Source organism: Culicoides brevitarsis, chromosome 1, assembly GCF_036172545.1.
Source record: "Culicoides brevitarsis isolate CSIRO-B50_1 chromosome 1, AGI_CSIRO_Cbre_v1, whole genome shotgun sequence".
Classification (NCBI taxonomy): Eukaryota; Metazoa; Arthropoda; class Insecta; order Diptera; family Ceratopogonidae; genus Culicoides; species Culicoides brevitarsis.
Window position 1 is genome coordinate 1,547,931 of NC_087085.1, and position 19,530 is coordinate 1,567,460.

The window sequence follows — 19,530 nt, forward strand, 5'->3', positions numbered from 1 at the left end:
TGTTGTTGTTATTTTCATTCACATTCACATTTATTCATAATTTTTTTATCCACCATAGATTTTTTTTCTTCGTGTGGGCCTTTCAGCATCGATACACGACGTATGGCACAAGCAAAAATTAGATTCTTTTGTACGACGTAACTTTTTTTTCAGGAAAAAGGCTCAAAATTGCTCAATTTTTACACATTTTTCACTTTTTCGCATGATTCGGAGACATTTTCAGGTCACGAAAGTGTTGGCTGCGAAAGATTTTTGCAAGAAATGAGGAAAAACGAAAGAATTTTCCGTTCTATTCACTTTATTGATACTCGTAGAGAGTCGAGTCGTCTATGATAGCGATGGAAAAGACGGATTTTGGCACGATTCTCACCATTTTGCTAAAGTTTTTCTTCGAATATCACGGCACTACGATGGAAAACGTCGATTACTACGCACTTTTCATGGAAATTTGTTCGGTAAAAAAGAGATTTTAACTATTTATTCGCGACTCTATCTATATTGGTTATTGACGAAGGGATTTTTGACAGTTGCTGAGTATTTGATTGCTGGGTTGCCAAGTATTTGCGTAAGTGAGTCGGCTGAAAGTGATACTGTTATATTACGAGAGGCTCGTGACGAATTGCAGAGGAAATCCATAGTGACTATGAGGGAATTTTGAGACGAATGAAATTGAACTGTTATACATCTGTCAGCTAAGTATAACAGACTGGTATACTTAGCTGACAGCATATAACAGTATCACTTTCATTCGTCTTAAATTCGTCACTCTCGTCACTATGGATTTCCTCATGACATCCGTCACGAGCCTCAAAGATCCAAGTCCCTTGTTCAACGAGCCATTTCGCATAAAAGAAAAAGGTAAACAAATAAATAAATCAGAACCAAAAAACCATCAGAAGAGTACGCATCTCGTCAAAAAAAATCCTAACAATTAGTTCTTTGTGATATTATTAACCTACAGTTAGGTGAGTAACAATCATTTGTTTTTTTGAAAGGCTTTTTCCTCCAAAAACCGAAAAAATCTTAAAAAAATCAAGTATTTCACCATCAATTGTTTATTTTTATTGTTTGTTGACACCACTCAAGGCCATTATTTGACCGATTTTCGCTAATTTAATCCAAGCACGACATTTTGTGTCTTTATCGCTATCACAAAAACCAGTTTATGTCTCGAAAATGGACAATCCGTTGCAAAAAAAGCATAAATATGCTTAATGCGTAATTACTTGCCCTTCGTCACATATCATCGCCATCATGATAATCATACGGGAAGCATTCTTATGAAAAAAAAAAATAATTCTTTCTTTATTTCTCATGCAGGTCAGCAGAACCCAAGATGAAAATATTAATTGTATTATTTGCCGTTGTGGCAGCTGCAAGTGCCATCTCATTTTTCGACGTTGTGAAAGAGGAATGGCATTCGTTTAAGGTAAGTCTCTTTGTTCTGTTCTGTTTGTTTGTCGTGAAGCGAAACCAAAAAAAAATCGTAAAATTTTTCGTAGAAACACCTGATCCGAAAATTGATCCGGTTTTTTATTTCGCACTCTCACGCAAAAAACTTTGTTAGAAATTAGCAGATTTTATTATCGTCGTGAAACAACAAAAAAAATATTTATGACTCAAAAAAAAAACAAATAAAAAATGTTTGTTTGAAACAAAGAGTCAAAAAAAAAATTTTAACTGTCGATTCTGAAAAAAAAGTTTAGCAATGCGTCATACGTTGTTTTTGTTCTTTTTGCTCGCTTTACGGGTGATTGTATCATGTTAATTACAACATACGACTTTTTTTTCCCTTTAGTGTTCATATAACTTGAAGGGCTATTTATACGCGAGCTTTGTAAAAATAAAGTTGTTTGTTTACTTTTTTAATGAAGAAGAAGCTGATGCAATGTTTTTGTTACTTCAGAAGGACTTAGACTTATGATAATAATGATTCTCATGACTTTGTAGGAAGTGTTTTTTTGTTTAGTAGGTCATGTTGATAATGTGAAATAAATCCTATCTTTAATTTAATTTTTTTTGAGAGAAATCTCGGTTATTAGATCATATTTCAAAAATGACGTTCGATAGGATTAAATTACGTCAGAAAATTTAAAAGATAAGAATTAATTGAATTTTTGATAATTTTTTTAATGTAAAATTTAAATTAAAAATTATTATTTTTTGTTCATTTTTTAAGTACATTTGTCTTCTAAAATAAAATTTGACAGTAGCTGTCATTTGAAAAATTTTGACAGCTGTCAAAATTTTCGTTAAAATTTAAATTTTTAAAGTTTTTAGTAATTTTTATTTACAAAAATATGCTAAAAATTTTAATTTTTTCTTAAAAACTAAAATTTGAATAAAATTTTTGACAGTTAATTTTAAAATTTTTGACAGCTGTCATAATTTTTGTTTAAAACTTAAATATTAAGGAAAATTTAAGACTTTTCAGTAATTTTATGCCAAAAAATTAAAATTCTTCTTAAAAACTTTAAATTAAAAAAAATTTATGACAGTAACTGTCACTTTTTAATTTTTGACAGCTGTCAAAATTTTCTTATAAATTTAAATTTTAAGAAATTTTAAGACTTTTTAGTAATATTTATACGAAATTAAAAAAAAAAAACTTCGATTTCCATGAAAATTTTGACAGCTGTCAAATTTGTAACTGTCAAAAAATTTCTGAAAATTTTTCCTTTAATTTTTTAATGACTTTTAGAATTTTTTTAAAAATTTTTCTCAAATTCTTTTCTCACTTTCTTCCATTTTTTTCAAAAAAAAATTTTTTTTCAATAGATCGACAATTTTTACTCTTCCAAAATTTCACTTAGATTCTACAAAAGATTCAAGAAATCAATCGTAAACTAAAGAAAACAACAATCAGAAAAACAAGTAAAAATTCCGAAAAAAAAGCACAAACAAGAGTCGTTGACAGTAAACAACTTGAGATTATTAACCCATAAAGTCGTAAAATGACGTCGAACAGTTCAAAGCCCATAAAAAATTTACGAATTTCGCCCGCATTTGATAAGAAATGGCGAATGAGTTTTACAAAGTGACCCAGAAAATTTCTGAAACCGGCTTAGAATCGAATGGTTTTTACGACTTTATAACAATTCTAAATTCATAACAGAGGTTCGGCTATAAAAAATGTTTTTTTTATGTCTTATCAGAAAAAAAACGATAACGAACGGCTTGAATTTTATTGTTAAACAATTTTGCAGATGGAATTCTAAAAACGCCTCTGAATCCAATAAAATGTTAAATTTCAACTATTTTTCAAAAAATAAAAGTTGTTGATGACAAATCGCGTTATCAGGTTCAACCAGACAAAGAAACTGTAACTCAAACTGAACTGAAATGCGACGCGCACTTAAATTACGTATTTAATTTATGATTTGCATTTTATTTATAAATTTTGCCTGATAAGAGTCCAACTAAAAGTGTTGATCACATGTCTGATTCAATTTTATTTTTTATCAGTTTGATGGAAAGCAGACATAACATATGACTTGAAAACATAAAAAATTATAAAACTAATAAAAAAATTTTTTTTTAGCTTCGTCATCAAAAGAAATACGAAAGTGAGACTGAAGAAAAATTCCGTTTGAAGATTTATGCTGAAAATCGTCACAAAATCGCCAAACACAACCAATTGTATGATCTCGGACATGTTACTTATCGTTTGGCTGAAAATCAATACACGGATATGTTACATCATGAGTTCGTCAACACCATGAACGGATTTAACCGATCAAATGCTTTGTGAGTAAATTGATATTATTAACTTAAATTGTTGGGAATTTTACGGGCAATTAACTTTTTTTGTCATTTTAAATTGAATTTCAATGAGAAAAAATTTGAAATTTGCATTGGGGTTAAAATTTTAAATGTTAATTGGGTTAAAAATTCAAAATGTGCACAGGGGAAAAATTTAAAATGCGCATTGAGAATAAAAGAAGAATGTGAATTGGGCTAAAAAGTTGAAAATTTGCATTTGGAAATGTTTTTGAATGCAAAATAGGACACAAAAATTTTTGCTCTACAGACATTTTGAAATGTGCATTGGGTTAAAATTTGAAAATTTTTTCTATGGTTTTTTTGAAAAAATGTTTCTAAATATTTTTTTTTTCTCTTTTACAGATTAAAGGGAACCGAAAAGAAATTAGAAGGCGCTACATGGATCGAACCTGCCAACGTTGAATTCCCCGAAACCGTCGACTGGAGAGAACTTGGAGCCGTCACAGGCGTCAAAGATCAAGGTCATTGCGGAAGCTGTTGGAGTTTCTCTGCTACGGGCGCTCTCGAAGGTCAACATTTCCGTAAAACGAAGAAACTCGTCTCACTTTCCGAACAAAATTTGGTCGATTGCTCCGGATCCTACGGAAATCAAGGCTGCAATGGAGGTCTCATGGATCAAGCTTTCCAATATATCAAAGAAAATGGCGGCATTGACACGGAAAAAACCTACCCATACGAAGGCATCGACGACACGTGTCACTTTAACAAGAAAAATGTCGGAGCCACAGACAAGGGTTTCGTCGATATTCCATCGGGCGATGAAGAAGCCTTGAAAAAAGCAATTGCTACAGTTGGTCCTGTTTCCGTTGCCATCGATGCAAGTCGCGAATCATTCCAATTCTACCAAAGCGGCGTTTACATCGAACCAACTTGCGATTCACAGGCTTTGGATCACGGCGTTTTGGCAGTTGGTTATGGCACCGATGAAAATGGCGTCGATTATTGGTTGGTTAAGAACTCATGGGGCACAACTTGGGGCGATCAGGGATATGTCAAGATGGCTCGCAACAAGAACAATCAATGCGGCGTCGCTACTCAAGCCAGTTACCCCTTGGTTTAAACAAATTTTCGAGACTGTATAGATTTAAAATCATTTTTTTACATGACAAATTCGTAATTTTTACTCCTTTGATTAATTTTTCATTCGTAATTCTTTGTGTAAGAAAGTTTAGTTTTAAAGAAAAAAAAAAGTGATTTCGCCGAAATAGCTTTAGAGATTAAGTTTAATTAAAAGCAGCATCACCTATAGCAGCATTTTTTGAAAGTTTGTCTGATAAATTTTGAATGTATTGCGTAATTAGAGACAATAAAAGTTGTTTATCAAACAGAAAAAAACGCCTTTTTAATTGAGAGATGATAAAAATTTTACTCAACGAAAAAAAAAATAATTACATATTATTATTTGTCATATTTTGTAAGTTTTTGTTAAAAAAATTGAAACTGAAAAAAAATTTTTCCTTTGACATAGTTTTGTTTTAAAAACTAAATCAAGAGCAAAAAAACTGTGTCAAAAACTGTGTCAAAGCCATTTTTGACAAATCTTGCTCCAAATGGATAAAAATTTGTCAGAGGACTCTAATTTATCATTTTTAATCATTTTATAACTCAAAACTGCCAAAAAATTGAAACTGAAAAAAAATTTTTCCTTTGACATAGTTTTGTTTTAAAAACTAAATCAAGAGCAAAAAAACTGTGTCAAAAAAAACAATTTTTGTGTCAAAGCAACTTGCCAAAAAATTTGAAAAAAAATTTTTCACAATAAAAACTTGCTGTGTCAAAATTTTTGGCTCCAAATGGATAAAAATTTGTCAGAGGGCTCTAATTTATCATTTTTAATCATTTTTCAACTCAAAACTGCCAAAAAATTGAAACTGAAAAAATTTTTCCTTTGACATAGTTTTGTTTTAAAAACTAAATCAAGAGCAAAAAAACTGTGTCAAAAACTGTGTCAAAGCAATTTTTGTCAAATCTTGCTCCAAATGGCTAAAAATTTGTCAGAGGGCTCTAATTTATCATTTTTAATCATTTTTCAACTCAAAACTGCCAAAAAATTGAAACTGAAAAAAATTTTTTCCTTTGACATAGTTTTGTTTTAAAAACTAAATCAAGAGCAAAAAAACTGTGTCAAAAACTGTGTCAAAGCAATTTTTGTCAAATCTTGCTCCAAATGGCTAAAAATTTGTCAGAGGGCTCTAATTTATCATTTTTAATCATTTTTCAACTCAAAACTGCCAAAAAATTGAAACTGAAAAAATTTTTCCTTTGACATAGTTTTGTTTTAAAAACTAAATCAAGAGCAAAAAAAACTGTGTCAAAAACTGTGTCAAAGCCATTTTTGACAAATCTTGCTCCAAATGGATAAAAATTTGTCAGAGGACTCTAATTTATCATTTTTAATCATTTTGCAACTCAAAACTGCCTAAAAATAGAAACTGAAAAAAAAATTTTCCTTTGACATAGTTTTGTTTTAAAAACTAAATCAAGAGCAAAAAAACTGTGTCAAAAACTGTGTCAAAGCAATTTTTGTCAAATCTTGCTTCAAATGGATAAAAATTTGTCAGAGGGCTCTAATTTATCATTTTAAATCATTTTGCAACTCAAAACTGCCAAAAAATTGAAACTGAAAAAAATTTTTTCCTTTGACATAGTTTTGTTTTAAAAACTAAATCAAGAGCAAAAAAACTGTGTCAAAAACTGTGTCAAAGCAATTTTTGTCAAATCTTGCTCCAAATGGCTAAAAATTTGTCAGAGGGCTCTAATTTATCATTTTTAATCATTTTTCAACTCAAAACTGCCAAAAAATTGAAACTGAAAAAAATTTTTTCCTTTGACATAGTTTTGTTTTAAAAACTAAATCAAGAGCAAAAAAACTGTGTCAAAAACTGTGTCAAAGCAATTTTTGTCAAATCTTGCTCCAAATGGCTAAAAATTTGTCAGAGGGCTCTAATTTATCATTTTTAATCATTTTTCAACTCAAAACTGCCAAAAAATTGAAACTGAAAAAATTTTTCCTTTGACATAATTTTGTTTTAAAAACTAAATCAAGAGCAAAAAAAACTGTGTCAAAAAATGTGTCAAAGCCATTTTTGACAAATCTTGCTCCAAATGGATAAAAATTTGTCAGAGGACTCTAATTTATCATTTTTAATCATTTTGCAACTCAAAACTGCCAAAAAATAGAAACTGAAAAAAAAATTTTCCTTTGACATAGTTTTGTTTTAAAAACTAAATCAAGAGCAAAAAAACTGTGTCAAAAACTGTGTCAAAGCCATTTTTGACAAATCTTGCTCCAAATGGATAAAAATTTGTCAGAGGACTCTAATTTATCATTTTTAATCATTTTTCAACTCAAAACTGCCAAAAAATTGAAACTGAAAAAAAATTTTTCCTTTGACATAGTTTTGTTTTAAAAACTAAATCAAGAGCAAAAAAACTGTGTCAAAAACTGTGTCAAAGCCATTTTTGACAAATCTTGCTCCAAATGGATAAAAATTTGTCAGAGGACTCTAATTTATCATTTTTAATCATTTTGCAACTCAAAACTGCCAAAAAATAGAAACTGAAAAAAAAATTTTCCTTTGACATAGTTTTGTTTTAAAAACTAAATCAAGAGCAAAAAAACTGTGTCAAAAACTGTGTCAAAGCCATTTTTGACAAATCTTGCTCCAAAAGGATAAAAATTTGTCAGAGGACTCTAATTTATCATTTTTAATCATTTTTCAACTCAAAACTGCCAAAAAATTGAAACTGAAAAAAAATTTTTCCTTTGACATAGTTTTGTTTTAAAAACTAAATCAAGAGCAAAAAAACTGTGTCAAAAACTGTGTCAAAGCCATTTTTGACAAATCTTGCTCCAAATGGATAAAAATTTGTCAGAGGACTCTAATTTATCATTTTTAATCATTTTTCAACTCAAAACTGCCAAAAAATTGAAACTGAAAAAAAATTTTTCCTTTGACATAGTTTTGTTTTAAAAACTAAATCAAGAGCAAAAAAACTGTGTCAAAAACTGTGTCAAAGCCATTTTTGACAAATCTTGCTCCAAATGGATAAAAATTTGTCAGAGGACTCTAATTTATCATTTTTAATCATTTTGCAACTCAAAACTGCCAAAAAATAGAAACTGAAAAAAAAATTTTCCTTTGACATAGTTTTGTTTTAAAAACTAAATCAAGAGCAAAAAAACTGTGTCAAAAACTGTGTCAAAGCAATTTTTGTCAAATCTTGCTTCAAATGGTTAAAAATTTGTCAGAGGGCTCTAATTTATCATTTTTAATCATTTTTCAACTCAAAACTGCCAAAAAATAGAAACTGAAAAAAAATTTTTCCTTTGACATAGTTTTGTTTTAAAAACTAAATCAAGAGCAAAAAAACTGTGTCAAAAACTGTGTCAAAGCCATTTTTGACAAATCTTGCTCCAAATGGATAAAAATTTGTCAGAGGACTCTAATTTATCATTTTTATCAAAACTGCCAAAAAATTGAAACTGAAAAAAAATTTTTCCTTTGACATAGTTTTATTTTGAAAACTAAATCAAGAGCAAAAAAACTGTGTTAAAAACTGTGTCAAAGCAATTTTTGTCAAATCTTGCTCCAAATGGATAAAAATTTGTCAGAGGACTCTAATTTATCATTTTTAATCATTTTGCAACTCAAAACTGCCAAAAAATTGAAACTGAAAAAAAAATTTTCCTTTGACATAGTTTTGTTTTAAAAACTAAATCAAGAGCAAAAAAACTGTGTCAAAAACTGTGTCAAAGCCATTTTTGACAAATCTTGCTCCAAATGGATAAAAATTTGTCAGAGGACTCTAATTTATCATTTTTAATCATTTTTCAACTCAAAACTGCCAAAGATAAAAATTTTGTTTTAAAAACTGCCAATCAAATAAAAACTAAATCAAGAGCAAAAAAACTGTGTCAAAAACTGTGTCAAAGCCAAATTTTTGACAAATCTTGCTCCAAATGGATAAAAATTTGTCAGAGGACTCTAATTTATCATTTTTAATCATTTTGCAACTCAAAACTGCCAAAAAATAGAAACTGAAAAAAAAATTTTCCTTTGACATAGTTTTGTTTTAAAAACTAAATCAAGAGCAAAAAAACTGTGTCAAAAACTGTGTCAAAGCCATTTTTGACAAATCTTGCTCCAAATGGATAAAAATTTGTCAGAGGACTCTAATTTATCATTTTTAATCATTTTTCAACTCAAAACTGCCAAAAAATTGAAACTGAAAAAAAATTTTTCCTTTGACATAGTTTTGTTTTAAAAACTAAATCAAGAGCAAAAAAACTGTGTCAAAAACTGTGTCAAAGCCATTTTTGACAAATCTTGCTCCAAATGGATAAAAATTTGTCAGAGGACTCTAATTTATCATTTTTAATCATTTTGCAACTCAAAACTGCCAAAAAATAGAAACTGAAAAAAAATTTTTCCTTTGACATAGTTTTGTTTTAAAAACTAAATCAAGAGCAAAAAAACTGTTTCAAAAACTGTGTCAAAAAAATTTTTGTCAAATCTTGCTCCAAATGGATAAAAATTTGTCAGAGGACTCTAATTTATCATTTTTAATCATTTTTCAACTCAAAACTGCCAAAAAATTGAAACTGAAAAAAAATTTTTCCTTTGACATAGTTTTGTTTTAAAAACTAAATCAAGAGCAAAAAAACTGTGTCAAAAACTGTGTCAAAGCCATTTTTGACAAATCTTGCTCCAAATGGATAAAAATTTGTCAGAGGACTCTAATTTATCATTTTTAATCATTTTTCAACTCAAAACTGCCAAAAAATTGAAACTGAAAAAAAATTTTTCCTTTGACATAGTTTTGTTTTGAAAACTAAATCAAGAAAAAAACCAAATCAAAAACTGTGTCAAAGCCATTTTTGGCAAATCTTGCTCATATGGATAAAAATTTGTCAGAGGACTCTAATTTATCATTTTTAATCATTTTGCAACTCAAAACTGCCAAAAAATAGAAACTGAAAAAAAAATTTTCCTTTGACATAGTTTTGTTTTAAAAACTAAATCAAGAGCAAAAAAACTGTGTCAAAAACTGTGTCAAAGCAATTTTTGTCAAATCTTGCTTCAAATGGTTAAAAATTTGTCAGAGGGCTCTAATTTATCATTTTTAATCATTTTTCAACTCAAAACTGCCAAAAAATTGAAACTGAAAAAAAATTTTTCCTTTGACATAGTTTTGTTTTAAAAACTAAATCAAGAGCAAAAAAACTGTGTCAAAAACTGTGTCAAAGCCATTTTTGACAAATCTTGCTCCAAATGGATAAAAATTTGTCAGAGGACTCTAATTTATCATTTTTAATCATTTTTCAACTCAAAACTGCCAAAAAATTGAAACTGAAAAAAAATTTTTCCTTTGACATAGTTTTGTTTTAAAAACTAAATCAAGAGCAAAAAAACTGTGTCAAAGCCATTTTTGACAAATCTTGCTCCAAATGGATAAAAATTTGTCAGAGGGCTCTAATTTATCATTTTTAATCATTTTTCAACTCAAAACTGCCAAAAAATTGAAACTGAAAAAATTTTTCCTTTGACATAGTTTTGTTTTAAAAACTAAATCAAGAGCAAAAAAACTGTGTCAAAAACTGTGTCAAAGCAATTTTTGTCAAATCTTGCTCCAAATGGCTAAAAATTTGTCAGAGGGCTCTAATTTATCATTTTTAATCATTTTTCAACTCAAAACTGCCAAAAAATTGAAACTGAAAAAAAATTTTCCTTTGACATAGTTTTGTTTTAAAAACTAAATCAAGAGCAAAAAAACTGTGTCAAAAACTGTGTCAAAGCAATTTTTGTCAAATCTTGCTTCAAATGGATAAAAATTTGTCAGAGGGCTCTAATTTATCATTTTTAATCATTTTATAACTCAAAACTGCCAAAAAATTTAAACTGAAAAAAAAATTTTCCTTTGACATAGTTTTGTTTTAAAAACTAAATCAAGAGCAAAAAAACTGTGTCAAAGCAATTTTTGTCAAATCTTGCTTCAAATGGATAAAAATTTGTCAGAGGGCTGTAATTTATCATTTTTCAACTCAAAACTGCCAAAAAATTGAAACTGAAAAAAAATTTTTCCTTTGACATAGTTTTGTTTTAAAAACTAAATCAAGAGCAAAAAAACTGTGTCAAAAACTGTGTCAAAGCAATTTTTGTCAAATCTTGCTTCAAATGGATAAAAATTTGTCAGAGGGCTCTAATTTATCATTTTTAATCATTTTTCAACTCAAAACTGCCAAAAAATTGAAACTGAAAAAAATTTTTTCCTTTGACATAGTTTTGTTTTAAAAACTAAATCAAGAGCAAAAAAAGTGTGTCAAAAACTGTGTCAAAGCAATTTTTGTCAAATCTTGCTCCAAATGGCTAAAAATTTGTCAGAGGGCTCTAATTTATCATTTTTAATCATTTTTCAACTCAAAACTGCCAAAAAATTGAAACTGAAAAAAATTTTTTCCTTTGACATAGTTTTGTTTTAAAAACTAAATCAAGAGCAAAAAAACTGTGTCAAAAACTGTGTCAAAGCAATTTTTGTCAAATCTTGCTCCAAATGGCTAAAAATTTGTCAGAGGGCTCTAATTTATCATTTTTAATCATTTTTCAACTCAAAACTGCCAAAAAATTGAAACTGAAAAAAAATTTTTCCTTTGACATAGTTTTGTTTTAAAAACTAAATCAAGAGCAAAAAAAACTGTGTCAAAAACTGTGTCAAAGCAATTTTTGTCAAATCTTGCTCCAAATGGATAAAAATTTGTCAGAGGGCTCTAATTTATCATTTTTAATCATTTTTCAACTCAAAACTGCCAAAAAATTGAAACTGAAAAAAAATTTTTCCTTTGACATAGTTTTGTTTTAAAAACTAAATCAAGAGCAAAAAAACTGTGTCAAAAACTGTGTCAAAGCAATTTTTGTCAAATCTTGCTTCAAATGGTTAAAAATTTGTCAGAGGGCTCTAATTTATCATTTTTAATCATTTTTCAACTCAAAACTGCCAAAAAATTGAAACTGAAAAAAAATTTTTCCTTTGACATAGTTTTGTTTTAAAAACTAAATCAAGAGCAAAAAAACTGTGTCAAAAACTGTGTCAAAGCAATTTTTGTCAAATCTTGCTCCAAATGGATAAAAATTTGTCAGAGGGCTCTACTTTATCATTTTTAATCATTTTTAACTCAAAACTGCCAAAAAATTGAAACTGAAAAAAAAATTTTCCTTTGACATAGTTTTGTTTTGAAAACTAAATCAAGAGCAAAAAAACTGTGTCAAAAACTGTGTCAAAGCCATTTTTGACAAATCTTGCTCCAAATGGATAAAAATTTGTCAGAGGACTCTAATTTATCATTTTTAATCATTTTTCAACTCAAAACTGCCAAAAAATTGAAACTGAAAAAAAATTTTTCCTTTGACATAGTTTTGTTTTAAAAACTAAATCAAGAGCAAAAAAACTGTGTCAAAGCCATTTTTGACAAATCTTGCTCCAAATGGATAAAAATTTGTCAGAGGGCTCTAATTTATCATTTTTAATCATTTTTCAACTCAAAACTGCCAAAAAATTGAAACTGAAAAAATTTTTCCTTTGACATAGTTTTGTTTTAAAAACTAAATCAAGAGCAAAAAAACTGTGTCAAAAACTGTGTCAAAGCAATTTTTGTCAAATCTTGCTCCAAATGGCTAAAAATTTGTCAGAGGGCTCTAATTTATCATTTTTAATCATTTTTCAACTCAAAACTGCCAAAAAATTGAAACTGAAAAAAAATTTTCCTTTGACATAGTTTTGTTTTAAAAACTAAATCAAGAGCAAAAAAACTGTGTCAAAAACTGTGTCAAAGCAATTTTTGTCAAATCTTGCTTCAAATGGATAAAAATTTATCAGAGGGCTTTAATTTATAATTTTTAAACATTTTATAACTTAAAACTATAAAAAAATTAAATTAAATTAAATTGCAAAAAAAAAATCCTTTGACATGGTTTAAAATTTAATTATTTTATTTTATTTTATAATTTTTAAATTAATTTTTTTTTAATTTTTTCAAAGAATTTTGTTGTAAATATTTTATGACGATCAATTTTTAATTTAATTATTTTTGTTTAAATAATATTTTTTTTTTATTTAAAAAAAAATTGGATTACAAAAAAAATTTCAAATTTTGCAAAAATTTTGATATATATTTTAAAAATAATTAATTAAATAAAAATAATTTAAAAAAAATAAAATTTAATTTTTTTATGAAGAATAATTTTTTAATTAAAATAAATTTTATTTTTTAATTTTCAAATAAAAATTAAATTAATTAAATTTAGATAAAATAAAATCTAAATTAATTTAATTAATTATATTTATTAAAAATTAAACATACCTACCAGCTTTTTATATTTTTTAAAAACATCAAAAAATTATTTTCGTACATTTTTTTTTATTTTTATTCATTAGAATTCATAATTTCAATACAATTATAGAGTAAAATAATTTCATAAGTCTATTAAATAATAAAATATAACATAGTCTCCATTTTTTTATCATTTTGTGATAGTATAAGAAAAGGAACTTATCCAGCTATTTTATCGGAAATTATTTTATTTTTTTATTTCTCGTCAGAAAAAAATGATTGAAATTTGTGGCAATTAATTATCTTACTTTCGTTATCTTCTGAGTCAGTTTTTTTATCTATTAAGTGTGTTGTATATGTTAAGTAATTTTTTCCGTATTTACGTCTAAGTTTGATTTTTCATCCCGCACTATTTTTTTTTTTTTTGATCCCGGAGCAATTTACAGCTTTAAATATTTTTTTTTCTTATTTTTACAAATTCAATGGGGATTTTCTATAAATTTTTTCTACATTTTTTAAGCACTCTTTGTAAATTGCACTCAATCACACAAAAAAAAAAATTATTGCCAATTTAGGTTGAGACCCCCAAAGTGCTTTGCTAAAGGGTCTGTAGATGCCATCGGAGGCACAGCGACATTCGACAAGGGATTTGGATAATTGAACATTTGTGAGGGGATTTGTTGTGTTTGTGCGACGGGAGCGACAACGGGAGGCGTCATCATGGGAGCTGCTCCCCATTGGGCATTGGGCATCGCCGCGGCGAATTGCGTTTGAGGCATTTGCGCGGGAAATTGGTTGTTCATCATGAACGCTTGCGGCACTTGTTGCGCTGTCGGAGGAAGTTGGCCAAAGGCATTCGGTTGAGCGAACATTCCAGCTTGCTGCGGAGGCGCCGCCGTCATGAAATTCTGTGTCGCGGGCATTCCGTTAAAGCCTTGATTGAAATTATTGATGGGATTTATGGGAGCAGAGCCATATAGCGCTAATATGCTATCTTTTGTCATTTTCGCCGACTTTTCTTTATCGGCAGCCGTTTGATTGAAGAAATCCGCCTCTTCTTTGTCGAGCGACGTGAAATTATCTAAACCTGAATTTGATTCCTGTACATTATTTTCCGCAGCGGGAACGGCAGTAGTTGGCGCCGCACTCAGAAAATTCGCAAAATTATCGTTGCTCGCGTCAGTTTGTTGTTTCAAGGGCACCGAAATGATATCCGAGCTATTTTGCGTCGAAGAATTGAGTCCCAAAAGGTCTGTCGCGCCATTTGAGCCATTTGTCGTGGATTTTCGCTCCGTTCTACTCGATTTCGGACTATTTACGCTCCCAATTTTCGGTAAGGGAGGAGGAATGCTTGCCGTTTTCGTCGTACTTTTTGCCTTTTCGCCGCCTGTCGAGGGCGGAGGAAGAATCGGGACACCTGTTGTTGCTCCCGTCGTCGAAGCAGCGCTCTTTTTCTTCTTTTTCATCTTCTCCTCTTCGTCAATTTCCTTTTCCCAATCGAGTTTGGCGGGCGGTTGTGGTACCCATTCCTTCGCAATGTATTTTTTCGTCTCGTATTTCGCACGAATGAAACTTTCTAAGGCGGAATCAGTCTGGGGGCGTCGAAAATTGTCCGGAACATTCGCTTCGTACACAGCTCGTCCCATCGAATTGCCCATCGTTTCTAATTGTGCCTGAAAAAATAAAAAAAATTAAGAAAAATTCTTAAAATTGAAGATTTTTACGCACAATTTGTTCGGGGGTCCATGTATCCAAATTGACAGACTTCACACGCGATATATGAACTCCGAGATTTCTGTGAATGCCGGCACATCGAATGCACAAGAAGACTCCAATGTTCCATGAAACCCAACGGGGACCTGAAAAAACACAAGAAAATAGCAATTAGTAACGCTTCGGAAGGTCATTCACCCGAAAAACTCGTAAAACGCAAGATTTTATCGTCTGGCCTACAATAAAAGGCAAATTTTTACACCCTGCGTCGTGTATCCAACTCGATAAAATCGTTTGCTAGAAGAATTAATTAAACATTTTGTGATAAGTGACTTTTTTTCGCCTTGTAGGCAACGTAGCTGTATACATGGATGACGTGACGAATTTTTGTGGCGAATTGATCTTCAGCATCTGGATGATTTTTGCTGCCCGCGACTCAATTTTTCGCTAAAAACATGAAATTTACATCATTTGAACTCACTTTTCGCCATGCAATCCTGACATTCTTTGTTCTCGTCGTACTGCAAGAGCTTCATTAGTCGTTTCTGACACCACTCGTTTGCGAGTTTTTGCTTCTCCGTCTCTTTTCGACTCATTTTTCCTCCTTTCTTCGGGTCTTGCGTATCGGCGATGTAGAAATTCCTCAAGTGCGATGCCTAAACTATGTGTTAACGATAATTTCTATCCTATTTTTCCTTAGAATCCAGTAGAAAATTCGAAAATTCTGTCCGAATTTGAATCTGAGGAATCATTCAAGGTTGCCAGAATTCACGTTTTATTTGCCGCTAGATGGCGCTGCAGTCGTCAATATCCTGTTTGGCGCCGGAAATGGAAATGCAGCGAATTTTTGAACTAATATTGAGTCGTATGAAATTGATAAATCCCATTCCGGAGCTCCACACGTGCAGAAGATAAAATACACGGGAAATTAATTTGGAAAAATCGACTAATTTTCGCAGAATAATGGGTAATTTTTGTGAAATTTTCAAAGATTTGACTTTGAACTTTTGATTTTTATTGAAAGTTTTGTGGGTCTTGTGTTCGTTCACGTTTGAGAGCCTTTCGAAATTTTTGTTGTTCCACATGATGCCAGGCGGCATTAGTTCGCACGATGTTTTTATTTATTCGTTTTTTTTTCTTTATTTTTAGACGTTTCAATGGGAGAGAAGAAAAAGAAGAAGAAGATCAAAGACGAACCAGTCGAAAGTCTTGGCGAAATTCAAAAGAATCAGAGCTTCACAGTCGAGCCATCCGAAAAGAAGGTAAGTTTTTGTTTTTGGTTAAGGTCTTGGTCAAATGAAACTCGATATGTAATATTATCCAAAATTAAAAAAAAAATATTTGGGGATAAAAAAAAAATTACTTGATTTTTTCAAGAAATTTTGGTAAAAAAAATTAAATAAAAATTATTATTTAAAAAAAAAAATTAAAATAAAATAAATTTAAAATTAATTTTTAAAATATTTAACAAAAAAATTTTATTAGGTAATTCAACCTAAAATTTTATTAAAAATTTCTTCCATCATTTTTTCTTTATTTTTTAATTTTTATTTTATTTTTTTTTTTATTTATTTTTTTTTTATTTTTATTAATTTTTTTTGAATAATTTTAATTAATTTATTTGAATTAAAAAATTTATTTAAAAAAATATTTAATTAATTATTAAAATTATTATAAATTAAAAAAATTAATAATTAATTAATTATTCAATTAATTTTATTTAATTAAAATCGAATTCAAAAAAAAAATAAATAAAATTTTTTTTTAAATAATTAAAAATATAATTCAAGGTAAATTAGGTAATCAAATATTTTAATTATTATTATCATAAAAATTAAAAAAAAAATTAAACATTTTTTAAATTTATTTTTTTTTTTTTTTTTATTAATTTTTTTTATTTTAATTTTTTTTAAATTTTTTTTTAAATGTAAAAATTTTTAATTAATCGAATATTACGATTTAAAATATTTTCTTTGAAAAATAAATATTTTTGATGAATATTTTTCAATTCAATTATTTTTTTGTCCTACTTTTTTTTGTTAATCTTATCAACTTTAATTTGTTGTTTTACACAAAAAAATAATTTTTTTTATTCAAATTTCTTTTCAGGCTGTTTTGGATTCATCACAATGGCCTTTGTTGTTGAAACATTTCGACAGATTGAACATTCGTACCAATCATTACACCCCCTTGCCATTCGGATCGTCGCCCTTGAATCGCGAAATTAAGGATTACATCTCGTCGGGATGCATGAACGTCGATAAACCTTCAAATCCATCGTCGCACGAAGTTGTCGCCTGGATAAAACGCATTTTGAAGGTCAACAAAACCGGGCATTCGGGAACTCTTGATCCAAAAGTCACGGGCTGCTTGATCGTTTGTGTCGATCGGGCAACGCGCTTGGTTAAAAGTCAACAATCGGCAGGAAAGGAATACGTTGCGGTCTTTAAATTGCATTCAGCTGTCGAATCGCTTGCTCGTGTCAATCAAGGTTTGGAGAAATTACGAGGAGCGTTGTTCCAAAGACCTCCGTTGATTTCTGCTGTGAAGCGACAACTTCGTGTACGGAGCGTTTATGACAGTTTGCTGCTGGATTACGACAACAATCGTAACATGGGTGTCTTTTGGGTGAGTTGTGAGGCAGGTTCGTACATCCGAACGATGTGTGTTCATTTGGGCTTGGTTCTCGGCGTCGGCGGACAAATGTTGGAGTTGCGTCGTGTTCGTTCGGGCATCCAGTCGGAAAAGGATAACATGGTAACGATGCACGATATTTTGGATGCGCAGTATTTGTACGAGAATCACAAAGACGAGAAAATGTTGCGACGTGTCGTGAAGCCGCTCGAATGCTTGTTGACGGGACACAAGCGAATCATCATGAAAGACAGTTCGGTGAATGCCGTTTGTTATGGTGCCAAAATTATGTTGCCCGGCGTGTTGCGATACGAAGACGGTATCGAGCTGAATGAGGAAATTGTTATTGTGACGACGAAGGGAGAAGCAATCGCCTTGGGCATCGCTCTAATGACGACAGCGACAATGGCGAGCTGCGATCATGGGGTTTGCGCGAAAATTAAACGCGTTATTATGGAACGCGACACATATCCACGTCGATGGGGACTCGGGCCGAAGAGTTCGCAGAAGAAACAGCTGATTGCGGCGGGAAAATTAGACAAATACGGAAAACCCAATGAAAATACGCCCAAAGAATGGCTAACGGGATACGTTGATTACAACGTGGCGAGCGGAACACCCGCTGTTGCGACAGAAACGAATGGCACAGAGTCTTCCAAGGTAAGAAAATTCATTTTTTTCCTCAAAAATGACAAAATTTCATTAAAAAAATTATTTTTTTAGAGAAAATTGAGTATCAGTAGCAATGCGGATCAATCAATGAACGCATCCGCCGCTTTAGATGACTCGACAGTCAAAAAGAGCAAGAAAAAGAAGAAGAAGACAGATGAGGAAGCTCCTGAAGAAACGCCTGAAACTCCCGCAGCTGAAGAAGAGGTAAGAAAAAATTCGAATTTTATTTAAAAAATTAAAAATTAATTTTTAAAATTTTTAAAAAAAAAATTAAAATTAATTTAAAAAAAAAAATAAAATTTATTAAAAAAATTAAAATTTATATAAAAAAAAATTAATTTCCCTTAAAAATCTAATTTTTAATAATTTTTTTTTCAGGAGGCTCCCAAAAAAGAAAAGAAGAAGAAGAAAAAGAAGGACAAAGACCAAGAACGCGAAGATGAATAAATTTTGCATTTTCACAAAAACCGAAAAATCAATCATTCACGTAAGCATTTCAGTTAAACACTCATATTTTTTATGATTCGGAGCTTATCCATACCTCATAGACGTTAAGTTCAAAGCTCACCACAGAAAAAAATGACCAAAAGTTATAAAAAAAAAAAATCGTTCATGGTCAGACATTTTGTTTAAAATTTATTTTCCTCGAAATGAGGAACCAACATTTAATTTTTCAACAAATTACTTATAGATTTTACATAAATTTAAATGATGTAAATTAAATTTTACATGAACTTGAAGAAAAAAGAAATAAAAGAATATTTTTAATTTCAAAGTCGTCATGTGTTTCAATTAATTTGTGGGTTTTTTTTCTTGCTGTCTAAACATTAAACGGGCGTTCGCTTGTCGTGTGAAAAAAAACGCAAAAACAACGAGAAAAAACACAAGTCAAAAAACATCTAAAAATACACAGCAGGAAGAAGTATGGCAACTAAAAATAATAACAACAAATACAATCGTTCATCTACCCGCGACCTTGACATCGGCGAACGAAAACATGAAAAAGCAACAACAACAACAATGTGTGTTGTACATGGGTAGAGAGGGATGTCCTGTGTATTGACAGATATTTATTTTTATTATTGATGGATTTTGAAAAAAAAATTTTTTAGCAAAAATTTTCGAAAAATTTACGAATTTATTTGAAAAAAATAATAAAGGTAAGTTAATAATTTATTTTTTGAAGAATAATTAAAAAATATTTTAAAAAATTATAAAAGTAATTTTTTAGCTCTTAAAAAATAGTTTTTAAAAATTTTTATCTTTAATTATCTTTTTCTTTAATTTTTTTTATTGAAGAATTTTTTTTTAAATTTAATTGGAATTAAATAATTAAAATAAAATTTCTTAAATAAAATTTTTTAAAATATAAATTTCAATTTTTTTACTTTCTTAACTTT

General features: G+C 29.6%; 4 protein-coding genes across 4 annotated transcripts in view; 2 read left to right on the forward strand and 2 right to left on the reverse strand.

Annotated features, from left to right (window-relative positions):
• The window catches only part of LOC134827922 (serine/threonine-protein kinase Genghis Khan), a 57,155-nt gene extending 56,649 nt beyond the window's left edge, over positions 1–506 (reverse strand). The window contains 1 exon segment of the mRNA XM_063840812.1: positions 371–506. The gene's annotated coding sequence lies outside the window, so the exon portion shown is untranslated.
• Positions 507–858: 352 nt separating this feature from the next.
• On the forward strand, positions 859–5,110 carry LOC134828180 (cathepsin L). The gene is made up of 4 exons (XM_063841182.1): positions 859–965; positions 1,321–1,429; positions 3,542–3,747; positions 4,126–5,110. Exons 2-4 carry the CDS (start codon positions 1,337–1,339, stop codon positions 4,841–4,843), a joined length of 1,017 nt encoding a protein of 338 aa, XP_063697252.1. The 5' UTR covers positions 859–965; positions 1,321–1,336; the 3' UTR covers positions 4,844–5,110.
• Positions 5,111–13,246: 8,136 nt separating this feature from the next.
• LOC134827656 (stromal membrane-associated protein 1) lies at positions 13,247–15,583 on the reverse strand. Its single transcript, XM_063840405.1, has 3 exons — positions 15,306–15,583; positions 14,840–14,970; positions 13,247–14,784 (listed from the first exon to the last, which is right to left on the reverse strand). Exons 1-3 carry the CDS (start codon positions 15,418–15,420, stop codon positions 13,672–13,674), a joined length of 1,359 nt encoding a protein of 452 aa, XP_063696475.1. The 5' UTR covers positions 15,421–15,583; the 3' UTR covers positions 13,247–13,671.
• A 93-nt stretch (positions 15,584–15,676) lies between these two features.
• On the forward strand, positions 15,677–18,898 carry LOC134827655 (H/ACA ribonucleoprotein complex subunit 4). The gene is made up of 5 exons (XM_063840404.1): positions 15,677–15,791; positions 15,974–16,086; positions 16,934–18,118; positions 18,182–18,334; positions 18,509–18,898. The coding sequence occupies exons 1-5, from the start codon at positions 15,788–15,790 to the stop codon at positions 18,575–18,577; spliced, it is 1,524 nt and encodes a 507-aa protein (XP_063696474.1). The 5' UTR covers positions 15,677–15,787; the 3' UTR covers positions 18,578–18,898.
• Positions 18,899–19,530: the final 632 nt, after the last annotated feature.

Coding starts and splice junctions, on each gene's coding strand:
- LOC134828180 (XM_063841182.1), top strand. CDS start 1,337: ATGAAAATATTAATTGTATTATTTGCCGTTGTGGCAGCTGCAAGTGCC. Junction 1,430..3,541: donor AGGAATGGCATTCGTTTAAG/GTAAGTCTCTTT, acceptor ATTTTTTTTTAG/CTTCGTCATCAAAAGAAATA. Junction 3,748..4,125: donor TTTAACCGATCAAATGCTTT/GTGAGTAAATTG, acceptor TCTCTTTTACAG/ATTAAAGGGAACCGAAAAGA.
- LOC134827655 (XM_063840404.1), top strand. Junction 16,087..16,933: donor TCGAGCCATCCGAAAAGAAG/GTAAGTTTTTGT, acceptor ATTTCTTTTCAG/GCTGTTTTGGATTCATCACA. Junction 18,119..18,181: donor ATGGCACAGAGTCTTCCAAG/GTAAGAAAATTC, acceptor TTATTTTTTTAG/AGAAAATTGAGTATCAGTAG.
- LOC134827656 (XM_063840405.1), bottom strand. CDS start 15,420: ATGAGTCGAAAAGAGACGGAGAAGCAAAAACTCGCAAACGAGTGGTGT. Junction 14,971..15,305: donor TCAGGATTGCATGGCGAAAA/GTGAGTTCAAAT, acceptor GTGTTTTTTCAG/GTCCCCGTTGGGTTTCATGG. Junction 14,785..14,839: donor CATGGACCCCCGAACAAATT/GTGCGTAAAAAT, acceptor TTATTTTTTCAG/GCACAATTAGAAACGATGGG.